The sequence below is a fragment of the Schistocerca cancellata genome, chromosome 5, assembly GCF_023864275.1.
Source record: "Schistocerca cancellata isolate TAMUIC-IGC-003103 chromosome 5, iqSchCanc2.1, whole genome shotgun sequence".
NCBI lineage: Eukaryota > Metazoa > Arthropoda > Insecta > Orthoptera > Acrididae > Schistocerca > Schistocerca cancellata.
The window spans coordinates 375,265,395-375,293,258 of record NC_064630.1 but is presented as its reverse complement, the minus strand read 5'-3'; the positions used below and the strand labels follow the sequence as shown (position 1 = coordinate 375,293,258).

The following is a 27,864-nucleotide window of genomic DNA, read 5'->3' as shown; positions in this document are numbered from 1 at the left end:
AGGATTCTTCCAATGAAACTCAGTCTAGTATCTGCTTTACCGACGATTAATTTTATGTGGTCATTCCATTTTAAATCACTCCTAATGCCTACTCCTAGATAATTTATGGAATTAACTGCTTCCAGTTGCTGACCTGCTATTGTGTAGCTGAATGATAAAGGATCTTTCTTTCTATGTATTCGCAGCACATTACACTTGCCTACATTGAGATTCAATTGCCATTCCCTGCACCGTGCGTCAATTCGTTGCAGATCCTCCTGCATTTCAGTAAAAGTTTCCGTTGTTACAACCTCTCGATATACTACAGCATCATCCGAAAAAAGCCTCAGTGACCTCTCGATATACTACAGCATCATCCGCAAAAAGCCTCAGTGAACTTCCGATGTTATCCACAAGGTCATTTATATATATTGTGAATAGAAACAGTCCTATGGCACTCCCCTGCGGCACACCTGAAATACCTTTTACTTCGGAAGACTCCTCTCCACAATTGGTCTGATAGTCCATATGCTCTTATTTTGTTCATTAAACTACTGTGGGGAACTGTATCAAACACCTTGCTGAAGTCAAGAAACACGGTATCTACCTGGGAACCCGTGTCTATGGCCCTCTGAGTCTCGTGGACGAGTAGCGCGAGCTGGGTTTCACACGATTGTCTTTTTCTAAACCCATGCTGATTCCTACAGAGTAGATTTCTAGTCTCCAGAAAAGTCATTATACTTGAACATAATACGTGTTCCAAAATTCTACAACTGATCGTCATTAGAGATATAGGTCCATAGTTTTGCACATCTGTTCAACATCCCGACATCCCTTCTTGGAAACGGGGATGACCTGTCCCCTTTTCCAATCTTTTGGAACGCTGCGCTCTTGTAGAGACCTACAGTACACCACTGCAAGAAGGGGGGGGGGGGGCAAGTTCCTTTGTGTACTCTGCGTGAAGTCGCACTGGTATCCCATCAGGTCCAGCGGCCTTTCCTCTTTTGAGTGATTTTAATTGTTTTTCTATCTATTTCAAAATCTGCCATTTTGTCAGCTGTGTGACAATCTAGAGAAGGAACTACAGTGCAGTCTTCCTCTGTGAAACAGCTTTGGAAAAAGACTTTTGTATTTCGTCCTTTAGTCTGTCATCCTATGTTTCAGTACCATTTTGGTCACAGAGTGTGTGGACATTTTGTCTTGATCCATCTACCACTTTGACATAAGACCAAAATTTCTTAGGGTTTTCTGCCAAGTCAGTACATAGAACTTTACTTTCAAATTCGTTGAACGCCTCTCTCATAGCCCTCCTCACACTACATTTCGCTTCGTGTAATTTTTGTTTGTCTGCAAGGCTTTGGCTATGTTAATGTTTGCTGTGAAGTTCCCTTTGCTTCCGTAGCAGTTTTCTAACTCGGTTGTTGTGCCAAGGTGGCTCTTTTCCATCTCTTAAGATCTTGCTTGGCACATCTAATGCATATTGTACGATGTTTTTGAACTTTGTCCACTGATCCTCAACACTATCTGTACTTGAAATAAAACTTTTGTGTTGAGTCATCAAGTACTCTGAAATCTGCTTCTTGTCACTTTTGCTAAACAGAAAAATCTTCCTACCTTTTTTAATATTTCTATTTGTGGCTGAAATCACCGATGCAGTAACCGCTTTATGATCACTGATTCCCTGTTCTACGTTAACTGTTTCAAATAGTTCGGGTCTGTTTGTCACCAGAAGCTCTAGTATGTTATCGCCACGAGTTGGTTCTCTGTTTAACTGCTGAAGGTAATTTTCAGATAATGCACTTAAAAAAATTTCACTGGATTCTTTGTCCCTGCCACCTGTTATGAACGTTTGAGTCTCCCAGTCTATATATGGTAAATTAAAATCTCCACCCAGAACTGTAACATGGTCGGGAAATATACTCGAAATATTTTCCAAGTTTTCCTTCATGTGCTTTGCCACAACAGCTGCTGAGCGAGGGGGGCCTATAGAGACTTCCAATTACCATGTCTGAGCCTGCTTTAACCGTGACCTTCACCCAAATTATTTCACATTTCGGATCTCTGTCAAATTCCTTCAATATTATTGCACTTTATATCACTATAAACACGCCTCCCCGTTCACTGGCCAGCCTGTCTCTGCAGTATACATTCCAATCTGAGTTTAGAATTTCATTACTGTTTACATCTGGTTTCAGCCAACTTTCCGTCCCTAGTACTATTTGGGCATTGCAACCATTTATTAATCAGAGCAGTTCTGGGACCTTTCTATAGACGCTCCTGCAGTTTACTATTACCACATTAATATTCTCATTCCCTGTTGCGTTTTGCCTGCTGCTATCTTGTCGCGTCTCAGGAGGCGATTTGTCGGACCTAGGGAGGGAATTCTCTAACCTAAAAAACCCACATGAATGTAAGACGCACTTTTTTTCCGGTTTTTGTAATCCAAAAAACTGCCTGCGGCTTTCAATCAAGTGCAAAGCAAACAGAAGTTCTGAAAAATGTTGGTATGTGCCGCAGCCGTCGAATATACGTAGCGCTACACAGGAATGCTTTGAAGGCACAAAGATAAATACTGGCGCCAAAACCTCTGCGTCAGTAAATAAATTAAAAAAAAAAAAAGGTCGAAGACTATCGTTTTTCTCTGCCCCGAGTTTCGACCACTGCATTTTCATACATTATCCAACAAAGTAAATACAAATTCCGTATTGTTCATCTTCAAATGTAGCAGCATTTCAATGTACTATGAAAATCCACTGGCAAGACTGTTTGGGATGTTTGTCAATCAAAATGGCCAACTCTACGTTTTGAATTTCTTCCTATCTGTGAGAAGAGATTGGTGCTAACAGGAACTTTTATGACTTGTGAATCATATGCAGTATTCTCTTCACCATAAGAATAATACGAATATAAACATTTTGCCATGTATTGTTTCATGTTTGCTGCTAACTCATTTAAATTCTGTCTGCCTAATAAACCATGAAACTAGAGTGAGACAACAGCAAATGCGGAAGAATATACATATCATGTCATATTTATATCCGTATTATTCTTATGCCTAATAGTGATACAATCAGAAATGAAGCATGGCAATCGAATAGATTTTTAAATCTAAGATGACTCTAATTTCTGTGCAGAATGTAATGTACTAAAGAGGCGCCTGCAAAGATTTTCAAACTGAGAAAAATTTTCGCTAAACTCTCGTTCAGAACATCATCTATCATATGCAGTCTATTATTTCATTCTTGTTGATCATTATCAAAGAAAACAGCAGTGTAAGTAACAACAAATAGCAGTCTCTTGCCATTGTTTCGCTAATGAGACGATTCCTCTCTATTTTTTTAAAGTTGTAAGCGGCGGCAGCGCGCACTAAAGCAAGCCATGCCGCGAGTCGTGACAGGTCGTAAACACGCACTATCAGAATGCGACAAACAATGGACGACACAGTACAATAAGGCATTTTCAGCTTAGAGTGACGTAAACACCTATAACAAAGAGAACGGCACGTATTAGATCAAAGGAAAATAGGCAAGGAATTCAAACGAGACGAAACACGTAAAAAAGGAAAGGTACCCATATAAATACAGATGGAACATGTGAAGCATAGCAATGGCTACCTGGTAAAGCTTAACTACTAAGCTTACGACTGAAACCAAACTACTGTAGCTGTGTCGTCATTCATTTGACCTAAATTGTGTCTCATATTACAATGGACCAACTTTGTTTCGACTTGGAGGTGCAGCCATAAACTTTTCCCTCCCCTTGAATTTCGAGTCTCAAATTTCAGGTACGACTTAGATACGGGAAATTTTTTTTTCCTTGATTTCGAGTCTCATTTTTCAGGTGCGGCTTAGATTCAAGTACTCCTCTACCCTTGTAGCCGCTTTCTGCATGTAGTGCACGCCTGATCTATTCAGGGGCACCCTACATTTCTCCACCTATTAGCGGAGGTCGAGAAATTTGCACCCCAGATCTCTGCAGAATCATCTGAGCCTCTGGTTTAAGCCTTCCACTTGGCTCCAAACCAGAGGACCACGATCGGTTCTGGGATCGACACTACAAATAGTTAGCTCAGATTCCACGCTGTGAGTGAGGCTTTCCGCCTTCACCAACTCCGCCAACCACCCATATGAACGGAGGATGACCTCTGAACCCAGACAGCAGGAGTCATTGGTGCCGACATAAGCAACAATTTGCAGTCGGGTGCACCCAGTGATCTGAATCGCCGCCAGCAGGGCCTCCTCCACATTTTGGATGAGACCCCCTGGCAAGCAGAACAGAGTGAACACTGGCCTGCTTCCCCGACCTTTCCGCTATTTCCCTAAGGGGCTCCATCACCCACCCAACATTGGAGCTCCCAATCATTAATAAACCCCTCCCCCCGTGTGCCTGATCGGATCTTGTTGTTTTGCATGGCACTATCACTGCACAGGCCAACATTGATGTTTTAAGCACCTTCTTGCTTCCCACTGTTGAAAAGCAATTCGGGGATAGCGATTGCATCTTTCAACACGATCGAGCATCTGTTCATAACGCACGGCCTGTGGCCGAGTGGTTACACGACAATAACGTCCCTATAATGGACTGGCCTGCATGGAGTCCTGACCTGAGTCCTATAGAACACCTTTGGGATGTTTTGGAACTCAGACTTCGTACAAGGCCTCACTGACCAACATCGATACCTCTCCTCAGTGCAGCGCTGCATGAAGAATGGACTGCTATTTCCAAACAAACCTTCCAGTACCTGGTTGAACGTATGCCTGTGAGAGTGAAAGCTGTCATCAAGGCTAAGGGTGGGCTAACACCATATTGAATTCCAGCATTATCGATGGAGGGCACCACAAACTTTTGATCACATAGTGTATACTCTGTTATACAGCGGATTCAAAATAACTAATATTACTTCAGCAGCTAACTCTACGAAAATGTTTAGGAAACTCAGTCTGCTGTCACTGGGTAATGGTGTAAAGCTTTGGCTATAGGCGTAGACTGTACTACAAACATGTTACTTAAGTGACAGAGTGTTCTTGTCTAAATTCTGTTAGGGATGCATATTTAGCTGGTTGGATATAGTAGTGAGTATGAAGTCTAGGGTCAGCTGTTAAGGGTTGTTAAGCTCAGAAATACGGCTGCAGTGCTCAGCCTGTGTTTACACGGTAAAGTCAACAGTTTCATAGCCAAATAGCCCTAGTTTCTCATACCGTTATTGGTTTCTCTTGTGTGTCATTGAGTTAAAAGAGACTATGAAAGTAAACAATCCCCCACCATGTTTATCGGCCTTCAGTAATGGATGATGGGAATAGATGCAATTAAGAAAAAGTTTTGTTAATGTTCAAGAAAAGAAACTCGTTTACTTGTGTAGCTTTTTTGAGCATGCGAATGAAAAAGCATTGAAAAATTATTCCTTCACAACCAGGCAACGTGTTAATAGTGTTCCCACACAGCAAAAATGTTAAAATGTCGCACCAAACTGAGAATGAGGGACTGAGTTATTAGAAACCATCTGTCATCAAAGGTGTTGACAAATGCCCACAAAAGAGTTAGAAAGACATCTATACATCTATGCAGATGTACATTTTTGGACTGATACCAACTGAATGGAGAAGCATATTGTTTCACAACTGGTGCATAAACTTTGATTTATTATGTCAGTGTTAAGTTTAAACTGAAGTTTGTGTTGTGGTGTCATTAAAATTTACCAAATTGAAAATATCAGACAAACACAGTGTGAGCCTTTAATCACTGGTTTGATATTAATAAGACCAGGAGTTTATTTTCAAACGTTTCCATTACTTAGACTTGTTATTAAGAACTACCATTATGAAAATCTTAAATCTGGAACTGTCTTTAACAATGATAAGGAATTTTGGAACTTTGCATAGGACCTTGAGCATTCATTCCATTTTACTTCCATATGTTACAAGGAATTGAAATCTGCAGTTCTAGACTGGATGATACCCTAGATGTTAAAGAGTTTAAAAAGCTTCATCAACAGTGTACAAATGGGTGGATAGTAACACTAAATGTGTGTGAAATGATACAGTGCCTTAAGAGAATCATAATAAATTGTAAGTTGAGGTGGGATATAAAACTCACTAGTGTGTTTTCTTTTTTGTGGCATGGTGGTTGCAATTTGTTAAATTTTCTAATTTGCTTAGGTAGTATGTGTAAAGAGTATAAGTGACCACTAATTGAGTGGAAGAGGTGTTGAACAGTGGAAAAGCACATAGAAATGATGATAAACTGCCAGTATGTATTTCATCAAGCCAAAAAAGCATCTGATAGTTTTAGCAAATTTGTTTTCCGTCTTATCGCCCCATTTTTGGCACTCGAAACCAACAGATTTGTGCTGTTGTGTTTGTATGTATGTAAATATGTTTTTCTTTAATGTTGTAGGATGGAATGTCCTCCAGGCTGTCCACCAAAGATTTATGAGCTGATGCGCCAGTGTTGGCAGTGGAATGCCAGTGACCGGCCGTCCTTCCAAGAAATTCATCATGCACTGGAAAACATGTTTCAAGAGTCTAGCATTACTGAAGGTAATCTTGCTAAAGGTCATTTTAATAATTGTGTACCACACAACATTCAACAGAATGTAACTGGGTAGATATAAAATCTACTCACCAAGTGTCAGCAGTAGGTTATCTATTAAGTTACATTACATTTTTAAAAAAATATTATTTTCCTTGACACAACCTTAAACAGTAGCACATGCATCTACATTGATTATGTTAACTATATAATTAATATCAGCGCTGCAGTACAAGAATATTTAATAATCTTTGGCCATTTGATTGTAACATGTTTAAATAAAATGTATATTGCTGACTTCTTTCATGTATCAGAGACCTTACCCCAGGGATTCCATGGAATATGACTAATTTAAAGTAACTGAGTCAATTCAAACTTGTGAAGCTGCTGTAAACACTAAAAATATTGGTTACTCTAAATGTCAACAAGTATACACAATGTTACTGGAGGTGTAGTCTGTGCGCACATTTAAATATTGAAACGTAATGATAATGTTCAACAATGACTTCTTATATTGAGCCACATTTAACAATCATATATTTAAAAAAAATCTTTATTGTATTTGAAAACTGTAGCTTGTACCCAGTAATATTCAGTTTCTATGTTATACCTTGGAAAATGTTGTTATGTGAAATAGCTCATGGAAAAAAAATACAAACTTCATCTCTAAATGTTATCATGGAAATGAAAATGTAACACTGTCTTGCAAGTGTTGTCCAACACATTCACAATACATCATCTTTCTTCAATGAAATCCCTCTTCAACAATTTTTGTGTTCGCCTTTATGTACCATTGTAGAACAATGAACACATTGGACATCGATGGATGTGGAACTCTGTAGTTTGCATGACTGTTGTTGACAATGGGGTCATTGGTGCAGTTCACAGATTTCACTATTTCTGAAATATTGCCCTTTTAACGGAAAAAACACTGATCAATCTTTTTGGTAATTCTCTATTTACTTTCTTTACCCACAGCAGGAGTTAACAAAATGCCCACAAACAGGTTCCAAAGTTTTGTATAAAAAATTTTGTATTGCACATCATGTGTAAGCTATAGATGTCACCTGTAAGAATTAGTCATACAAAATGGGCACGACAGTGTCCAAAGACACCACTATCCAACAACACCCCCCCCCCCCCCCCCCAAAAAAAAAAAAAAAAAAAAAAAATTAATGTGTATGGGTCATATTAATTATATTTATAATGTAACAGGTTTTTGTTGTGATTAGTTTGAATTACCCTAATGTTGAGAGTTTTAGTAATTTTTGCATAGCAGAAACTTGTTATCTGTAACTAGCAGAAAACCATACGCACATACAACTATGTTGAAATATTCGTTCTTTCCTAATGACCCTAATTCCTAATTTCCCAGACAAAATACATGCATTACTGATATCTATTTTTTTCCCTTGATGAAACAGAAGTTGAAAAACAACTTCAAGGTGGAGGAACACCTCAGCTCTCATACAAGAAACCCCATGCTGGAAGTACAGGCAACATCCATGGACTTGTTGTAATGTCAGAACAGATGGCATCAGCTGGTGTTGTAACAGGTAAGGCCCCACTGGAAAGAAAAGATGATTGAATAATTAAAATTAGAAAATTATAAATATATGGCAATGGCCTTGCCACAGTGGTTACACCGGTTCCCGTGAAATCACCGAAGTTAAGCGCTGTCGGGCTTGGTCGGCACTTGGATGGATGACCATCCAGGTCGCCATGCACTGTTGCCATTTTTCGGGGTGCACTCAGCCTCATGATGCCAATTGAGGAGCTACTTGACCGAACAGTAGCGGCTTCGGTCAAGAATACCATCGTATTTTTTCTGAACAACTTCCTTCATTTAAAGAACTGGTGTACGTAGCATCTTGGAAGGGGGGGGGGGGGGGGGGGGGCACAGCTGCGCCTTACATTTTGTGGTGCATGGCAGTTATTGAAAGATTATCTTGATTTTATTGTCTGTAATGGGTAGTATTCGCCTAATTTGTGTTCATACAAGCAATACTTTTCATCTTGATTTGAAACCACAAAAAATTGTTGTAAAATTGTCTAAACAGAAAAAAACAATGTAATCTTGAAAATAATGCTCTTTAGTTAGGTTCGTGTTCCATGATCATTTTGCGCAATAGATCATAATGATATGGAATGAGTCAATTTACATTAAGATTGCAAATTAATTTGTACATATTCTGAACACTCTTAAGTTTTTATTTTTCAAAAAGAAAAAAGATATGCATATGTTGTGAATTAGCAAGTTCTATCCACTGCCTTTTACACATTTCAGTAATAGGAATTCTTTTGTGTAACAGAAGGATTTGCAAAGGACAAAATTCTCCTGTTTTCGAATTTTACTATTCTGTGTGTCAGAAATTTTTTTCACTGGGTAAGTGATCAAAAATTTTTATTGCAACATTGTGCATAACTTTTTGTGCCAAAGAAAACCTTAATGTGGAGTAATAAATGTCATTTTTCCTTCTGGTATTGTAATTATGTACATAATTCTTCCTTTTGAACTGTAGTGGATTATTCACAGCAAACTTCATAAGGGAATAAATGTACTGTGAAGCAGTAGTCAGACTGCCTAACTCCTTAAACAGATGTCTAAAAGATAATTGTGGGTGAGCACCACATGTTAGTCTTACAACATGTTTCTGTGCAAGGAAGACTTTCTTTCTTAAAGATGAGGTAGCCCAGAACATTATTTCATTTGATATTATTGAATGAAAATATGCAAAATACACTCCTGGAAATGGAAAAAAGAACACATTGACACCGGTGTGTCAGACCCCCCACCATACTTGCTCTGGACACTGCGAGAGGGCTGTACAAGGAATGATCACACGCACGGCACAGCGGACACACCAGGAACCGCGGTGTTGGCCGTCGAATGGCGCTAGCTGCGCAGCATTTGTGCACCGCCGCCGTCAGTGTCAGCCAGTTTGCAGTGGCATATGGAGCTCCATCGCAGTCTTTAACACGTGACGTGAACCGTATGTGCAGTTGACGGACTTTGAGCGAGGGCGTATAGTGGGCATGCGGGAGGCCGGGTGGACGTACCGCCGAATTGCTCAACACGTGGGGCGTAAGGTCTCCACAGTACATCGATGTTGTCGCCAGTGGTCGGCGGAGGGTGCACGTGCCCGTTGACCTGGGACCTGACCGCAGCGACGCACGGATGCACGCCAAGACCGTAGGATCCTACGCAGTGCCATAGGGGACCGCACCGCCACTTCCCAGCAAATTAGGGACACTGTTGCTCCTGGGGTATCGGCAAGGACCATTCGCAACCGTCTCCATGAAGCTGGGCTACGGTCCCGCACACCGTTAGGCCGTCTTCCGCTCACGCCCCAACATCGTGCAGCCCGCCTCCAGTGGTGTCGCGACAGGCGTGAATGGAGGGACGAATGGAGACGTGTCGTCTTCAGCGATGAGAGTCGCTTCTGCCTTGGTGCCAATGATGGTCGTATGCGTGTTTGGCGCCGTGCAGGTGAGCGCCACAATCAGGACTGCATACGACTGAGGCACACAGGGCCAACACCCGGCATCATGGTGTGGGGAGCGATCTCCTACACTGGCCGTACACCACTGGTGATCGTCGAGGGGACACTGAATAGTGCACGGTACATCCAAACCGTCATCGAACCCATTGTTCTACCATTCCTAGACCGGCAAGGGAACTTGCTGTTCCAACAGGACAATGCACGTCCGCATGTATCCCGTGCCACCCAACGTGCTCTAGAAGGTGTAAGTCAACTATCCTGGCCAGCAAGATCTCCGGATCTGTCCCCCATTGAGCATGTTTGGGACTGGATGAAGCGTCGTCTCACGCGGTCTGCACGTCCAGCACGAACGCTGGTCCAACTGAGGCGCCAGGTGGAAATGGCAGGGCAAGCCGTTCCACAGGACTACATCCAGCATCTCTACGATCGTCTCCATGGGAGAATAGCAGCCTGCATTGCTGCGAAAGGTGGATATACACTGTACTAGTGCCGACATTGTGCATGCTCTGTTGCCTGTGTCTATGTGCCTGTGGTTCTGTCAGTGTGATCATGTGATGTATCTGACCCCAGGAATGTGTCAATAAAGTTTCCCCTTCCTGGGACAATGAATTCACGGTGTTCTTATTTCAATTTCCAGGAGTGTATGTCAAGTTATTGATTTCTCTCTCCCAGAGATCTGCAATGATTCTAAGTGCAAATGTGGCTGAACTTAGCTTTTGAAGAGTTCCAAAATGTGCCTTTTCCAGTTAAAATTCTCACCCTATTTATTATTTCCACACCATGTCTTACATTCATCATTGGTGTAGTACCCCCCCAATACTATTGAGGCTCAAGGGGTTATCAGTCACAGTAACAACAGCAGAGCTGTGCCTAACATTAAAGATTCAATTTCCTTTATGTAGATTCAAGTCTAATCTGAGTTAATTTTTGGGGAATTTTTTTTTTTGGGTGGGCGGGGGGGCGTGAAGTATATAATTGAAAAAAGTGTTGTCTTTTACATTCATGTCATGAACACTGAGTTATAGCTTCAGTCCATGTTCTTGAGGAGTTTCTTAAAACAATTAGATTTTGGTCCATTACCAATCCTCTTCAGACACTTGCCTTGTTAATTTGTTTTATACAATACTTAACATTATGATGAATGTCGTTGTCAGAGAGTCCATTGACTGTTGGCTCTGTAATATGATACTGTTTACTAGACTTGAGCATAAAGATAGTATCACTGATTGTTTTGGAGCAGTTAGTGTAGTTATTTGACTGATCCATATATCATTGCACTCTCTTGCTCTGATGTGGAACAGTAGGATCCCCAAGAAGATATTATTTCAGTTAATGTGTTCAAAGTTAACATTATTTTCTGTTAGATACTTTATCTCACTAAATAACTCGCTCCTTTTTGTGCCACACTACAGTTGAATGATCTATAGTGTAAAGTAATTTCTTTTTCTGGTGCTATATTAATGAATGATGCTTTTGCTCATGAGGGAGTAAATGCACTGGGAGACTGTTGCCAGTATACCCAGCGTTAAAAGAATTTTCTGCGAGAGATACTGAAGTGAACACTTACTATTACATGCTCCAAATTGTCGTGTGCAATAAAGAATTTTTTTTCTCAGTGACTAGTTTCGTCAGAGTATGATGCCATAAGACACTATACATTGCTGATGTGGGGTGGCTGGGGAGCCTCAGTGATAAAGATAGCCTTACATTAGGTGCAGCAACAATGGATAGGTAGCTGTGGAGAGGCCAGGCGAACTAGTGGTTCCTGAAGAGGGGCAGCTGCAGCATTTTTAGAAGTTGCGGGGGTGCAACAGTTTAAGTGATTGCCAGATCTGGCATTGTAATATTAGCCAACAGGACTTGCTGTGATGAAAGCAAGAGGAAACTACAAGACATGCAGCTCTACTGCACAGCTTAATGATGTCGGCATCATCTTGGGTGAAATATTCCAGAGATAAAGTAGTCCCATTCGTATCTCCAGGCAGGAACTACTCTGGAGGATGTAGTCATCAGGAAAAATGCAACTGCCTGCCATTCTACAGTTTGGAGTGTGGAATGTTAGATCCCATAATTTGGTAGCTTGGTTAGAGAATTTAAAAATGAAATTAATAGGTTGAATTTACATACAGTGGGAGTTAGTGCTGAAATCAGTACACATTTAGGAACACAAAATCAAATAGGGGTGTGCAGGATGCATCTAATATTGAATATGAAAATAGAATGCATGTAATCCAGTATGAACTGCATAGTGAATGCATTATCATAGGAGGATAAAGTCAGCACTCATTTCAGTAGTACAGGTTTGTATGCCAACTATCTTTGCGACTGATGAGAATGAAAGAATGTATGATTACTTAAAGAATACTACTCATTTAGTTAAGGAAGACAAAAATTAAATTGTGGTGGGTGACTGAAATTTGGCAGTAGGAAAAAAAAGAGAAGGAGAAATAGAGGGAGAACATAGACTCGAGGAAAGGAATGAAAGATGTAGCGACATGACAGATTTTGCACAGAGCTCAATTTAATCAGTGCTAGTACGCGGTCTAAGTATTATTAAAGAAGGTTATATAAGTGGAAGAGACCTGGAGACACTAGGTGGTTTCAGATTGATGATGATGATGATGATGAGCGTTTGGCGTCAGTGGCCGGGAGGCCCCTCGCGGGGCAGGTCCGGCCGCCTTGGCGCAGGTCTTATTACATTCGGCGCCACATTGGGCGACCTGCACGCCGGATGGGGATGAAATGATGATGAACACAACACAACACCCAGTCCCTGAGCGGAGAAAATCTCCAACCCAGCCGGGAATCGAACCCGGGCCCGGAGGACGGCAATCCGTCACGCTGACCACTCAGCTACTGGGGCGGACAGATTGATGATATAATGGTAAGACAGAGATTTTGAAAACAGATTCAGAACTAGAAGACATTTCCATGGGCAGATTTGGACTCTGGCCATAATTTATTTGATTATGAAAAACAGATTAAAACTGAAGAAATTTCCAAACACACACACCAAAAAAAAAAAAAAAAAAAAAAAAAAAAAAAAAAAAAAAAAAAAAAATTGAGGAGGTAGGGCATGAATAAATTTGAATTGGAGGTTATTGAGAGTTGCAGAGGGAACATTGCACAACATTGAACTGATACAGGAGGAAGAAATAAAACAGAATACAAATGGGTAGCTTTGAAAGATGAAGTAGGGTAGGCAGCAGAGGATCACATCACCTGACAGGAGACTATAAAGAGCAACAACAGACCATCTGTGCAGAATTGCTTGGGCATTATGAGGCCTCTCATGACAGTTTTTGTTGAATGTCATCTCAGGCGATGAAACGTGGGTTCAATGATTCAAACCAAACAAAATGGCAATTCATGGAGTGGCATGACCCCACCTCTCTTGAAGAAAAATTTCAAAGCCTCACTCTCAGTTATGACAGTGGTGTTCTGTGGACTGTGAAGGGGTTATTCTGTTTGATGTCCTCCTCCACAGTGCATCAATCAACTCTGAAGTGTATTGTGCTACCCCTGGGAATTTAAAGAAATGCCTTCAGCATCCGGAATGAAATTTTCACTCCGCAGTGGAGTGTGTGCTGGTATAAAACTTCCTGCCAGATGAAAACTGTGTGGCAGACCGAGACTCGAACTCGGGACCTTTGCCTTTCACGGGCAAGTGCTCTACCGAGTTACCCAAGCATGACTCACAACCCATTCTCAAAATTTTACTTCTGCCAGTATCTTGTCTCCTACCTTCCAAACTTCACAGAAGTTCTCCCGTGAAACTTGCAGGACTAGCACATCTGGAAGAAAGGTTATTGTGGAGACATGGATTCTTCCAGAAGTGCTAGTCCTGAAGGTTTGGCGGGAAAACTGTGAAGTTTGGTACTAGGGGAAGTAAAATTGTGAGGACGGTGGTGAGTTGTGCTCGGGTAGCTCAATTGGTAGACCACTTGCCTACGAAAGGCAAAGATCCTGAGTTTTAGTCTCGGTCTGGCATGCAATTTTAATCTGCCAGAAAGTTTTTGACTTCAGCACGCTTGTAACCACAAAAATAGAAAAAGAAAAGAGAAAAGAAAAGAGTTGTATGAATATCAAGAGCTCAGATGCCAAGCCATTAATGAAGTAAACAAGGGAAAGTTGAAAGGTGGAGGAAATACATAGAGGATCTGTATAAGGTAAGCAAACTTCAGGACAGAAGATAAGAAAGCAGATGAAAACAAGATAAGAGATAGGGTACTACAAGAATAATTTGACAGAGCACTGAAAGACCTCAGAGAAGACAAGGCCCCTGGAGTAGATGCCATTCCCTCAGAATTATTGAGAGCCATGGGAGAGGCAGCCATGACAAAATTACTTCACCTGGCAAGTGCAAGGTAAATGCGACAAGCAAAATGTACTCAGATTTCAGGGAGAATGTAGTAATTCCAATTTCAAAGAAAGCAGACAGTGACAGGTGTGAATACTGAGGAAGGATGAAAAATATTGACACACATTATTTACAGGAAAATGAAAAAAACAGGTAGAAATTGATCTCAGGGAAGATCAGTTTGGGTTCTGGACACTTGCAGAAACACACTAGGCAATACTGACCTCAAGATGTATTCTAAAATGTAGCTTGAAGAAATGCAAACCTACGTTTATAGCATTTGCAGATTTGGAGAAAGCTTTTGACAGTGTTGCCTGGACTACACTCTTCGAAATACTGGTTGGAGCACCTATAAAATACAGAGTGTGAAGAGTTATTTACACTTGTATAGGAAACAACTGCAGTTAAAAGACTCAAAGGATATGAAAGATAGGCAATAGTTGTAAGCCTATCACTGGTTTTATTAAATCTGCACATTGAGTAAACTGTAAAAAGGAAACCAAGGAGAAACTTTGGAAAGGGAATTAAAGTTCAGGGAGAAGGAATAAAAACTTTGAGGTTTGCAGGTGAAATTATAATTCTGTCAGAGACGGAAAAGGACTTGGAAGAGCAGCTGAACGAAATGGACAGTGTCTTGAAAGGAAGATATAAGATGAACATTAGCGGAAACAAAACAACTGTAATGCATTGTAGTCAAAATAAATCAAACAATGCTGAGGAAATTAGATCAGGAAATGAGACACTAAAAGTCATACATGAGCTTAGCTATGTGAGCAGCAAAATAACTGATGACTGCCAAAGTTAATATTTAATATCAATTTCTGAAGATATTTGTGTGGAGTGTAGCCTTGTGTGGAATTGAAACATGAACAGTAAAAAAATTAAGAGAAGAAGAAAACAGAAGCGTTTGGAATGGGGTATTATAAGAGCATGCTGAAGATTAGGTGTGTATATCGTGTAACAGCTGAGAGTGCAGTGAATGAAATTGAGGAAATTTTAAACTAATGGCACAGCTTGACTAAAAGAAAGGATTGGGTGATAGGACACATTATGAGGCATCAAGGAATTGAATTAGGTGGTGGTGATTATTTTGGTTTGTGGGGAACTCAACGGCGTGGTTATCTGCACCAGTACATCTTCCCAATCTTACCATTTTCCAGCCTCTCCATTTTGCCTGGATGAAGTGATGAGGACAACACAAACACTCAGTCCCCGGGTAGAGAAAATCCCCAACTGGGCCAGGAATCGAACACAGGACCCCGTGATCCAGAGGTAGCAATTTGTTAATGGAAGTGTGTGTGTGTGTGTGTGGGGGGGGGGCACTAAAATGGTAAGAGGCGGCAAAGGCTTGAATAAAGGTTGCAGGTTCAAACAGATGTAGGATGTAGTTGTCATGCAGAGATGAAGAGGCTTACATAGGACAGACTAGTATTGAGAGATGCGTCATGCAGAGATGAAGAGGCTTACATAGGACAGACTAGTATTGAGAGATGCGTCAAACCAGTCTTCAGACTGAGGTCAACAAGAAGACACTAATGAATGAAACAGAAAAAGCAAATGAAGATTTTGCATTTTCATCTCTTAAATGCACTATTATCTGTAATTCAGAAATTGAAGGGCTCAAAATCTGTAAGATTTGACGTCCAGTCCATGTTCTCAATTTAAACACCAAAGAATTTGAGAGCATTCTGTTTATTTATTGATTTACTCAGATGCATTATTTCTAAAGGTGAGGTCAGCTGTTGTGCAGAACAGAATTGCATGTGTTGTGTTTTGTCTAAGTTGAGTGGTAGTGCATTTACAGAGAAGCAGTTATTAATTTTCAAGAAAATTTGGTTTGCATTTTCAAGTGGTGTAGATTCTCCATTGACTGTTTTATGATACTTGCATTGTCAGCAGAGAGAACCACTGTTCCTTTTTGGATATAATGATATTGGTGGCAGATAACTTACACTGATCAGCCAGAACGTTACGACCACCTACCTGATAGCCAGTATGTTCACCTTTGGCATGGAGAACAATGGAGACGCATCGTGGTATGGAAGCATTGAGGCCTTAGTAAGCCGCGGGAGGGAGTTGACACCACATCTGCACACAAGTCACTTAATTCCCGTAAATTCCGGTGTGGGGGCGATGAGCTCTGATGTCACTTTCAGTCACATCTCAGATGTGTTTGACCTGGCTCAGACCTGGCAAGATGTGGGACCAGCACATCAGTTGGAACTCGCCATTGTCTTTCTCTAACCACTCCATCACATTCCTGGCCTTGTGACACGGCACATTATCTTACTGAAAAATCTCACTGCTATTGGGAAACACGATTGTCATGAAGAGGTCTAGGTGGTCTACAATCAGTGTACAGTACCTATCACCATGTCTTGCACAAGCTGCTCTAGATCCATGGATGTCTACATGAGTGTTCCCCAGCGTGCAATGAAACTGCCGCCAGTTTGTCTCCATCCCACAATAGACGTGTGAAGGAGTTGTTCCCCCAGAAGATGATGGATTCGCGATCTCCCGTTGGCATGATGGAGATGGTATTGGGATTCAAGGGACCATGCAGTGCTCTGCCACTGTGCAGACAGTCATGGTTGTCGATGTTGTGACATTAACATTAGCACATTCATGAGCCATCAACTGCGGAGGGCCAGTGTTAGGAGTGTTTGATACTTTGTTGTCAAAAAAAGAAGAGTAACAGCAAGTTGTTGCTTCACATAATTGCTTTACTAAGCTTTGTGTTGTTTTTGAAGCAACTGATCCTGTAATATTCATAAGAATTTCAAAACTGCACAGCATCATCTTAGTGAAATTACAAAAACTAGAAGTGTCTTCCAAATTCAGCTCACAAGCATGTTATTCTCGCCACTCTATAGTACTAGTAAACTTTCTGTTCTTTAAAGATTCAAACTTCCCTGTGTCAGACAGCTTCAGATATCTGATTACTTTACAAATGAGTTAATACATTACATGTTGTTGTTGTGGTCTTCAGTCCTGAGACTGGTTTGATGAAGCTCTGCATGCTACTCTATCCTGTGAAAGCTTCATCATCTCCCAGTACCTACTGCAACCTACATCCTTTTGAATCTGCTTAGTGTATTCATCTCTTGGTCTCCCTCTATGATTTTTACCCTCCACGCTGCCCTCCAGTGCTAAATTGGTGATCCCTTGATGCCTCAGAACATGTCCTACCAATCGATCCCTTCTTCTAGTCAAGTTATGCCACGAACTTCTTTTCTCCCCAATCCTATTCAATACCTCCTCATTAGTTATGTGATCTACCCATCTAATATTCAGTATTCTTCTGTAGCACCACATTTCGAAAGCTTCTATTCTCTTCTTGTCCGAACTATTTATCGTCCATGTTTCACTTCCATACATGGCTACACTCCATACAAATACTTTCAGAAATGACTTCCTGACTCTTAAATCTATACTCGATGTTAACAAATTTCTCTTCTTCAGAAACGCTTTCCTTCCCATTACCAGTCTACATTTTATATCCTCTCTACTTCGACCATCATCAGTTAGTTTGCAAAACTCCTTTACTACTTTAAGTGTCTCATTTCCTAATCTAATTCCCTCAGCATCACCCGACTCAATTCGACTACATTCCATTATCCTCGTTTTGCTTTTGTTGATGTTCATCTTATATCCTCCATTCAAGACACTGTCCATTCCGTTCAACTACTCTTCCAAGTCCTTTGCTGTCTCTGACAGAATTACAATGTCATCGGCAAACCTCAAAGTTTTTATTTCTTCTCCATGGATTTTAATACCTACTCCGAGTTTTTCTTTTGTTTCCTTTACTGCTTGCTCAATATACAGATTGAATAACATCGGGGAGAGGCTACAACCCTGTCTCACTCCCTTCCCAACCACTGCTTCCCTTTCATGCCCCTCGATTCTTATAACTGCCATCTGCTTTCTGTACAAATTGTAAATAGCCTTTTGCTCCCTGTATTTTACCCCTGCCACCTTTAGAATTTGAAAGAGAGTATTCCAGTCAACATTGTCAAAAGCTTTCTCTAAGTCTACAAATGCTAGAAATGTAGGTTTGCCTTTCCTTAATTTAGCTTCTAAGATAAGTCGTAGGGTCAGTATTGCCTCACGTGTTCCAATATTTCTACGGAATCCAAACTGATCGTCCACTAGGTCAGCTTCTACTAGTTTTTCCATTCGTCTGTAAAGAAATCGCGTTAGTATTTTGCAGCTATGGCTTATTAAACTGATTGTTCGATAATTTTCACATCTGTCAACACGTGCTTTCTTTGGGATTGAAATTATTATATTCTTCTTGAAGTCTGAGGGATTTTCGTCTGTCTCATACATCTTGCTCACCAGATGGTAGAGTTTTGTCAGGACTGGCTCTCCCAAGGCTGTCAGTAGTTGTAATGGAAAGTTGTCTACTCCCAGGGTCTTGTAATGACTCAGGTCTTTCAATTCTCTGTCAAACTCGTTAACGCAGTATCATATCTCCCATTTCATCTTCAGCTACATCCTCTTCCATTTCCATAATATTGTCCTCAAGCCCTTGTATAGACCCTCTATATACTCCTTCCACCTTTCTGCTTTCCCTTCTTTGCTTAGAACTGGGATTCCATCTGAGCTCTTGATATTCTTGCAAGTGGTTCTCTTTTCTCCAAAGGTCTCTTTAATTTTCCTGTAACCCCAAGTGAGATAAGCCTCTACATCCTTTGTCCTCTAGCCATCCCTGCTTAGCCATTTTGCACTTCCTGTCGATCTCATTTTTGAGACATTTGTATTCCTTTTTGCCTGCTTCATTTACTGCATTTTTATATTTTCTCCTTTCATTAATTAAATTCAATATTTCTTCTGTTACCCAAGGATTTCTACCAGCCCTCGTCTTTTTACCTACTTGATCCTCTGCTGCCTTCACCACTTCATCCCACAAAGCTACCCATTCTTCTTCTACTGTATTTCTTTCCCCCATTCTTGTCAATTGTTCCCTTGTGCTCTCCCTGAAGCTCTGTACAACCTCTGGTTTAGTCAGTTTATCCAGGTCCCATCTCCTTAAATCCCCACCTTTTTGCAGTTTCTTCAGTTTTAATCGACAGTTCACATCTGCCCCTGGAAATGTCTTACAGTTTAAAACCTGGTTTGTAAATCTCTGTCCTACCATTATATAATCTATCTGAAACCTGTCAGTTTCTCCAGGCTTCCTCCATGTATCCAGCCTTCTTTCATGATTCTTGAACCAAGTGTTAGCTACGATTAAGTTGTGTTCTGTGCAAAATTCTACCAGGCGGCTTCCTCTTTCATTTCTTAGCCCCAATCCATATTCACCTACTATGTTTCCTTCTCTCCTCTTTCCTACTACCGAATTCCAGTCACCCATGACTATTAAATTTTCGTCTCCCTTCACTATCTGAATAATTTCTTTTATTTCATCATACATTTCTTCAATTTCTTCGTCATCTGCAGAACTAGTTGGCATATAAACTTGTACTACTGTAGTAGGCGTGGGCTTCGTGTCTATCTTGGCCACAATAATGCGTTCACTGTGCTGTTTGTAGTAGCTTACCCGCACTCCTATTTTTTTTATTCATTATTAAACCTACTCTTGCATTATCCCTATTTGATTTTGTATTTATAATCCTGTATTCGCCTCACCAAAAGTCTTGTTCCTCCTGCCACCGAACTTCACTAATTCCCACTATATCTAACTTTAACCTATACATTTCCCTTTTTAAATTTTCTAACCTACCTGCCCGATTAAGGGATCTGACATTCCACGCTCCGATCCATAGAACGCCAGTTTTCTTTCTCCTGATAACGGTGTCCTCTTGAGTAGTCCCTGCCTGGAGATCTGAATGGGGGACTATATTACCTCCGGAATATTTTGCCCAGGAGGTCGCCATCATCATTTAACCATACAGTAAAGCTGCATGCCCTCGGGAAAAATTACAGCTGTAGTTTCCCCTTGCTTTCAGCCGTTCGCAGTACCAGCATAGCAAGGCCGTTTTGGTTAGTGTTACAAGGCCAGATCAGTCAATCATCCAGACTGTTGCCCCTGCAACTAATGAAAATGCTGCTGCCCCTCTTCAGGAACCACGCGTTTGTCTGGCCTCTCAACAGATACCCCTCCATTGTGGTTGCACCTATGGTAAGGCTATCTGTATCGCTGAGGCACGCAAGCCTCTCCACCAACAGCAAGGTCCATGGTTCACGTGTGTGTGTGTGGGGGGGGGGGGGGGGGGGGGGGGGCGGGGGAATACATTACATATTTGACATTAATGTGTAAGCAAGAATACTTTACAAGTGAGTTAATATGTTACGTATTTGACATTTATGTATAAGCAAGAACAAGTTCGGGAAAAGTTTGAAATCCTACTTTAAAGTTCATCGAAAATCACTAAGTGCTGCCATTATGAAACAATGGATCAATATAGTTAGGTAAATTGTGTCCTATTTTAATCCAAAGCAATTTTTCCTGCATCTAAATCTCTATGAAGTAATATCTTCTAAACCATATATCACACATTGATATGCTGTTGTGCAGATACATTCAGTGTGATATGTGGATACTGTCTGCAGACAGTTTTGTGAATAGTGTCAGTAGTAAAGAAGCAATTAATTAAAATGTCATGCCTGATGCTGAAGTTTTATTGCATTAACAGTGAAAATTTGGTAAGTAAAAACATTTTTCCCTTCATCATGTCAGGGAGAAAAAGTTTTCTAAAAATTTGAAATTGTGTGTAATTTTTGTTTGAAGCTGCTAAGTGGTCTCATTCCACTGACCATTAGTAAATATTATTCTTCGTCTGCATATTTCATAGAGTATTATCTGCACAGCACCACAGATCATTAATTCTTCCTCCTCACTTATTATAACACAGCTCTTGATGCAAATACACGACATGAAACATTTGCTGCCATTTCAGCATAGTAGATGATGTGAATACATATGCAGAAATTTTTGTCGCTAATGTAGACAGGACTACAAACAGTGAACATTGTTGCCAACATGGTGCTGACTTTTGTGGAACAATTTTGCAGAAACATTGTTGTGAACAGAAAAATCTTTTTAAACTAAATGTAAATGCGGCTTAAGGTGGACAGGTTGTCGTGTCCATCCAGTCATATGTTGTCATTTTGGTGCTAGTGATCCCTATGTAGAAGGCCATGTGGTGAACCGATGTCAGCTGGTGAACAAAATGGGTAGGAGATCGCCCAAGGATGCAGAGAAATAGAAATTACACATTTACAAGCAGATGCAGGCCCTACAGGCTACTTATGTTATATATGCTATTAGCCAGTTATAGCTCTTCCTTTTGTACTCTCATTGTTAATTACAGGAATTACTTATAGATTGCTCTGTTTTATATGGTGGTGTTTTGTAGCACCACAGAAGGCAGCAGTTATTAGAAGAGACTGACTCACAGTTTGAAATATGTTGTTCTGTCTGTTCTAGGGTGTAAAATTGCATCCACACTCCGTAATAAAAGTCATTTGTGTCCAAATGTATGAATCATTGCCAGTTGACATTAAACTGCATGAGTGTTACTGTGTATAGTGTTTGACATCATCATTGTTCTAATTTCAGATGGAGCAGTAAGCAAGTTGAGCACATTTTCAAGTGGTCCTGTACATGCTAGCAGCAAAAGCAATCTTGTGCAGCTTAGGAGGCCGACCAATCGTAAAGGCAAACAGGCTCCTGCACCACCAAAACGTACCAGGTATCTATCCATACTGTTTAAAAAGTTTGGCTGCCACGCTGCCAATAGCCATTTGTGAATATTAATTTTCATTTATCAGGATTAAATGTAGATATTTGTTTTAACTCATACTGTTAGAGCTGTAGAACAAAATTTTAAAATGATAATCAAACAAGGACAGTAAATCGCCCTTCTTTCTATGTAATATTACAAATGGATACAAAGAAAAATGATAGGGTATATAGCTGTGTCTCATTAGATCCTAGGTTCTGATGGGTCTCTCTTAAACTTACTTAGATTGTAATCCCATTTATCCAGATTTTTCACCTGGTTTACCATATTGAAGGTTCTCTGCCTTCAAACGCTTGCACTTGTCAATTCTTATACTTCTTTGTCTGCTGTCACTCTATAGCTACCCAAGTTTTTATCTTCTTTTGATGGAAGTATAATAATTTTGAAGAGAATATAGCCATTCCTCATATAAATCTTATTATAAAGTAACATAATTAGAATTAGAAGCAGGTGGCTCATCACCTTTACTTGTCGAAACATTTTAATTCTTTCTAAAACAATTTTTCAGTGGTAGACGATAAAATGATAAATGATACTAGTAATCTAGTATGTATCGGTAATGTAAATGGAAGTAACTAAGTTAACAGAATAAACACAAAATAACGGTTGAATCGTAAGCTTATAGAAGTAGAGTTCATTTATCAAGAGTGGTATGCACTATGAGATGATTTAGAAAAACCTCTGGGAGTATTTAAGTTCATTTATTTGTCAGAATTAAGGAGTAGTATGGCTTTGTAACTCCTGAGATGAATTAGAGTGGTGTGGACATGAAAATGCAGGTGTAATAAGTTTTAGGGAGAGAGAGAGAGAGAGAGAAGGGTGGGGTGGGAAAGGGGGGGGGGGGAGTACACTTAACTGCATCACCAGTTTGCTGTCATATACAGTGTTTCTATTCAGGATTCTCTCTCAAAATTTTATATAAATGAATTAGAAAAGTTCTGGCAGAATGTAAATAATTTAGAAGTAAAGGAGACCATTCACAGAATATCAGAAGCATTGAGTCATTGGCAAGCACACACAAAAGAATAAGTACTTGGCCACAAAGGTGCGCACATCCATGCAGGCGAGGCGCACGCCCACACGCGCGCGCGCGCGCGCGCACACACACACACACACGCGCACACACACACACACACACACACACACACACCTGTGACTCTACACCCTACATTATTGCACTGGCTGGACACACAATGCCTAGGTTGCACTTCAGCTGGTGGGGCTAGGGTGGGGTGGGTATAGGGGGAGAGAAGGGGGAGAGAGGCAGGGAGAAGGGTTGGGAATGGGTAGTTAGTAACTTGGAGGGAGGCAGCAAGTTGACTGGTTAGGATTGAGAAAGGAAAGGGTGGTAGATGCAAAGGCTAGGCATGTTACGAACGGATAGTAGACCTGTTGAGGTATGGTGCACAATGAAGGTGACATGACGTGTGAAGTGGGAGGAGTTGACCAGATAAAGAAAGGGGAAGATACTGGCTGAAGGAGTGGAGACTGTGGGTTAGTGGAGACTGAGGCCAGGAGGGTTGCAGGAGTGAAGGACATGTTGTGGGATAACTTCCATGTTCGTAGCTCAGAAAAGTGGTGATGGAAGAAAGGATACAGATGGGCCACATTGTAAAGCAACCATTGAATTTGAGTGTCTTGTGCTCAGCTGCAGGTTGTGCCATTGGGTAGTCAACTTTGTTCTTGGCCACGATTTGGCAGTGTTCATTCATTGAGATGGACACCTGATTGGTTGTCATACGGACATAAAAATCTGTACAGTGATTGCAGCAGAGTTGGTATATGACATGGCTGGTTTTAGAGTTGGCCCAGATCTGGAGCGATAGTAGGAATTGCTGGGTGGGTCTTCTACAGGGATATTACCGCTGTGGCAAGGGCTGGGAGTGGGAGTTGCACAGAGATGAACCAGGATGTGCATGAGCATGGAATAGTGTGTATGTGTGCGTGTATGTGCATATTTTTTTGCTCTAACTTGATAAAGAATTTGTTCTGAAAGCTAGCAAGTTTTCTTTCTCCTTTAAGTGGCCCTGTCGACTCCTAAATTATGTATGTGAATGGAACACTATTGCTTTCGCTTGTCATGTAACGCCTGGTGCGTGTCCCTTGCCACTCTTAATGAATACTACAGTGGCATAATGGCCAACACGATACAAGCAGTATTATAAAAAGTCAATGCTAAATGTTGAATTCATGGCAGACGGATACTCCAGTACTGCAGCATTATCTTGTGTGGCACTTTTTACACTGCCTACTTAAATTTCGTCTTCTTCGTGGTATCTCTCATACATCTTTTTCTCTCTCTTACCTGGCTTATAGTTTCTTACAAAAGAACTTGTCAAAATTAACAGTCTACATCCTGTCAGAATATTTCTGTACTGGTCTTTTTTGATTGCAAAATATACCATTTTATCTATTTGTGTGTGCTGTAAAATGAAACTTTTGTTTGCAATTCATACAACTTTTAGTCTTGTATCGTTTTAAGAAATGGCATAAGGAAGACATCTAAAGAAAAATATTTTTGTTTATGCATTTCTGTTATAAATTATGAATTCTGTTTTATCTTACAATAGTCATTAATTGTTAAGCAACTAAACATAATAGACAAATATAATTGGTTTTAGTACTGAAGATCTACTTTAAAAACTTGTTCTAATATGTCATTGATAACATTATTATGTAAGTATTTATTGATTATTAATGTATTAAGAGAGTTTATATTTACAGGCTTGCATTGACCCCTCGTAGTCTGCTCTCTTCTTGCAGTTCCTTCCGTGACAGCACCTATGTTGACCATGACCCATTGCAGCCTCCAGATCAGCAAGACGAGACAACCTCTGATTTAAATGGTATTGATAAGATATTTGAAGGTATCCATTCTGCAAACTTTCTGCCTGCCTGCAGTGGACGTGCTGCTTTGAGTGTGCCTGCATTTTTTTATATCTTCTGCATTTTTATATTTGTAGCTGCATCTGAATGAAGTATATTGTTGCTCTGAGTGAAAGTTGTTCAGACTTAATATTTTGAGCTGTCTGTTCGAAGAAACTTCAACTTAAATTGAATTAGACATATCGTATTTAGTATGCTTACCTGCCAAATTATTTTGAAGTTATATAATTTTCATTTTTCGTGTCATAGAGTACGTGTCTGTCATCATGAAGGTAGTTTTTATAAAGACAACAGAAAGAAAGCTAATATGTTAAAGTATATAATATTAGGAACTGATAGTGGATTCAAACATAAATTTGAAAGTAAAGAAATCTTCAATAGGTGCACATCAGAAAGATACAAGAGACTCCCCAGAAGGAGCAGGATTTATTGCGACAATTAGGAACACTGGGTGCATAGAGGTCTAAAATTAATCAACGGCAAACTCATATAGACTATAATTACCATATGTTTCTAGCATTTTTCAGGATGGGTAGAATATTCCGCCATCCTTTGAAACTGCATATGATATAGTATTATTTCTTCTTCTGATATTTCAGCTGATGTCCATACATCCTTCTTCAAGGTGAGCTGCTGACAGAATTTAAACTAGTTGACACAATACTGTGGAATAAATATGGATGCATAAGAGAGGATACAGTTAGAAACAAGAGCATGAGGCATAGCTAAAACTATGCATCTAAGAGTAAAACATATCAAATGCAGAGTCAGTGTCTCCATAGTACTTGCAAATTATGTGACTTATTATTAAAATGGATGGCACATGTTGGAATGCCAGACAGCAAAGGCTCTGACAAGGAAAGTGCCTACCTCCAACACTCAGAACTGCATAAAATGTGCTTAGAATATAAATTACTCAACCCAAAAACAGTGGTATGAATCATTCGCACACAACATTGTCTTACCATGAGAGACATTTGGAAAGTGTGGATTGCTACTCACCACACAGAGGAGACATTGAGTCACAGACATACACAATGAAAATGACTGCTAAAATATTGAAGCTTTCTCTCTCTCTCTCTCTCTCTCTCTCTCTCTCTCTCTCTCTCTCTCTCTCTTGTGTGTGTGTGTGCGCGCGCGCCCGCCCGCCCGTCCGTCCGTCCGTCCGTCCGTCCGTTCGTCCTACTGTCCTACTTTGGAAGGAGGACTTTGTCTGAAAGCTAAAAATTGTAGCAGTCTCTCTCATTGTGCCTGTCTGCAACTTGATACCTCATGTATGTGATGGGTAGCAATCTAACCTTTCCCATCGTGACATTCCATTGTTTGTTTCACAAGAGACATTGGAATGGTCACCCATTCAAGGTCTGAGAGAGGAACTTTGGTAACACGAATAAACAAAATACAGACATAACGAAACACACAAGTGTTTCAATGTTGTAACTTACCACTATCTTCCCCTCTGCTTAAAATAATTATTCCATCTTAATAACAAACATTTTCTACTTACCTCTTAATGTTGGACAGCTATTCAATCTTGGAAGTGCAGGAGGTTTTTTTTATGGAAGTGGTAAAAGCAATATGGAGCACCACAATACACACCTGAGTAAAACCACTCTTTCACATTTGATATCACTTTCGAATTCAAGCACTCTGATATCAAATGTCACACTAATTAGTTTTTCAAATGATATTGGTATGTCAATTTTCAAATGATATTGGTATGTCAATGCCCTAACTCCGTTTTTCGCCATTCATATTGTATGATATGCTTGTACTTTGGTCGGGAAAGTTGATTGTATAGCACAGAGTGAAATCTGATCATGAAACTATTTTTTTGACATTTTAGTCTTACAAAATCTGCAGTAATCCTCACATACAGCTTTCATTGCGTAAAGAAATACACATCAAGAGGTTGGTAATATTTTATTATCTTTGGTGTGTTGTTGTTCCTATCATATGGATATTTTGCTTGTTTATGTTGTCGAAGTCCCTGTCGTAGACCTTCTATGTTTCTCATGGTAAGATGCATGGTTTTGCATGTGAATGGCTCATACCACTCATAGCACATTTTCGTGCAGTTCGGAACATGTTTCATGATTTGTTGAACTTAAGTCCCTCTCTTGGTTCAGTAAGTGGTCTGCTAATTTTCATTGGTCATTGCATGGATTACAGGAAAGTCAAGATACTGGTCACAGCCTTATACTGTTGATATTCAGTGGTCAAGGAAGCTGTGGAATTAAAATTAGCAGACAACCTGCTCAACTGAGATAATGGTTTCCAGCTCAACAAATTAAGGAAACCACTCATTCCACATAGGTGTTCTGTGTCTTCTCTGTATGGCATTCTAACACATGCCCTCCATTTTAACAATCAACCACATAAATCGTGAGCACTGTGGAGAAGCTGACCTTGCATTTCCTATATTGTACCCTTAGGTGCATAGTTTTATTCTTGTTGCTTACTCTGTTACCTGTGATGCATATGAATAGACTCCAAAGTATTGTGTCAGGTGGTTTGCATTCTGTTAGCGACTCACCTTGAGGGTGGATAAGGTTATCAGCTGAAATATCAGAAGAAGAAATAATACTATTCTGGGTTTCCAGACACATGCTTGAGAGATGATGGATAATTACCATAGTTTGTGTACTTGGATTGACAAGAGGATGTTTTTATCAGCTGCCAGATGAGACAAATCAATGATAGTCATTCAAATATACCCAGAACCTGACATCACAGAAATACCTCAACCATACAGTACTAATAGAGGCAGAATTTAATTAACCTAGTTATAATGGATGCATTAAGAAAAAGCTGTTGTGACCAACTAGTCCAACAGCCCATTTTCTAGAGAGATGGTTTA

At 40.2% G+C, this 27,864-nt stretch overlaps 1 protein-coding gene across 3 annotated transcripts in view; it reads left to right on the top strand.

Annotated features, from left to right (window-relative positions):
• Nucleotides 1-27,864, top strand: part of LOC126188992 (tyrosine-protein kinase Abl) — a 469,368-nt gene that overhangs the window by 390,438 nt on the left and 51,066 nt on the right. For all 3 annotated transcript variants that reach the window (XM_049930790.1, XM_049930788.1, XM_049930789.1), the window contains exons 10-13: nucleotides 6,373-6,515; nucleotides 7,932-8,063; nucleotides 21,935-22,067; nucleotides 24,843-24,985. In XM_049930790.1, coding sequence (XP_049786747.1) covers nucleotides 6,373-6,515; nucleotides 7,932-8,063; nucleotides 21,935-22,067; nucleotides 24,843-24,985 — 551 coding nt within the window. The remainder of the gene's footprint in view (nucleotides 1-6,372; nucleotides 6,516-7,931; nucleotides 8,064-21,934; nucleotides 22,068-24,842; nucleotides 24,986-27,864) is intronic.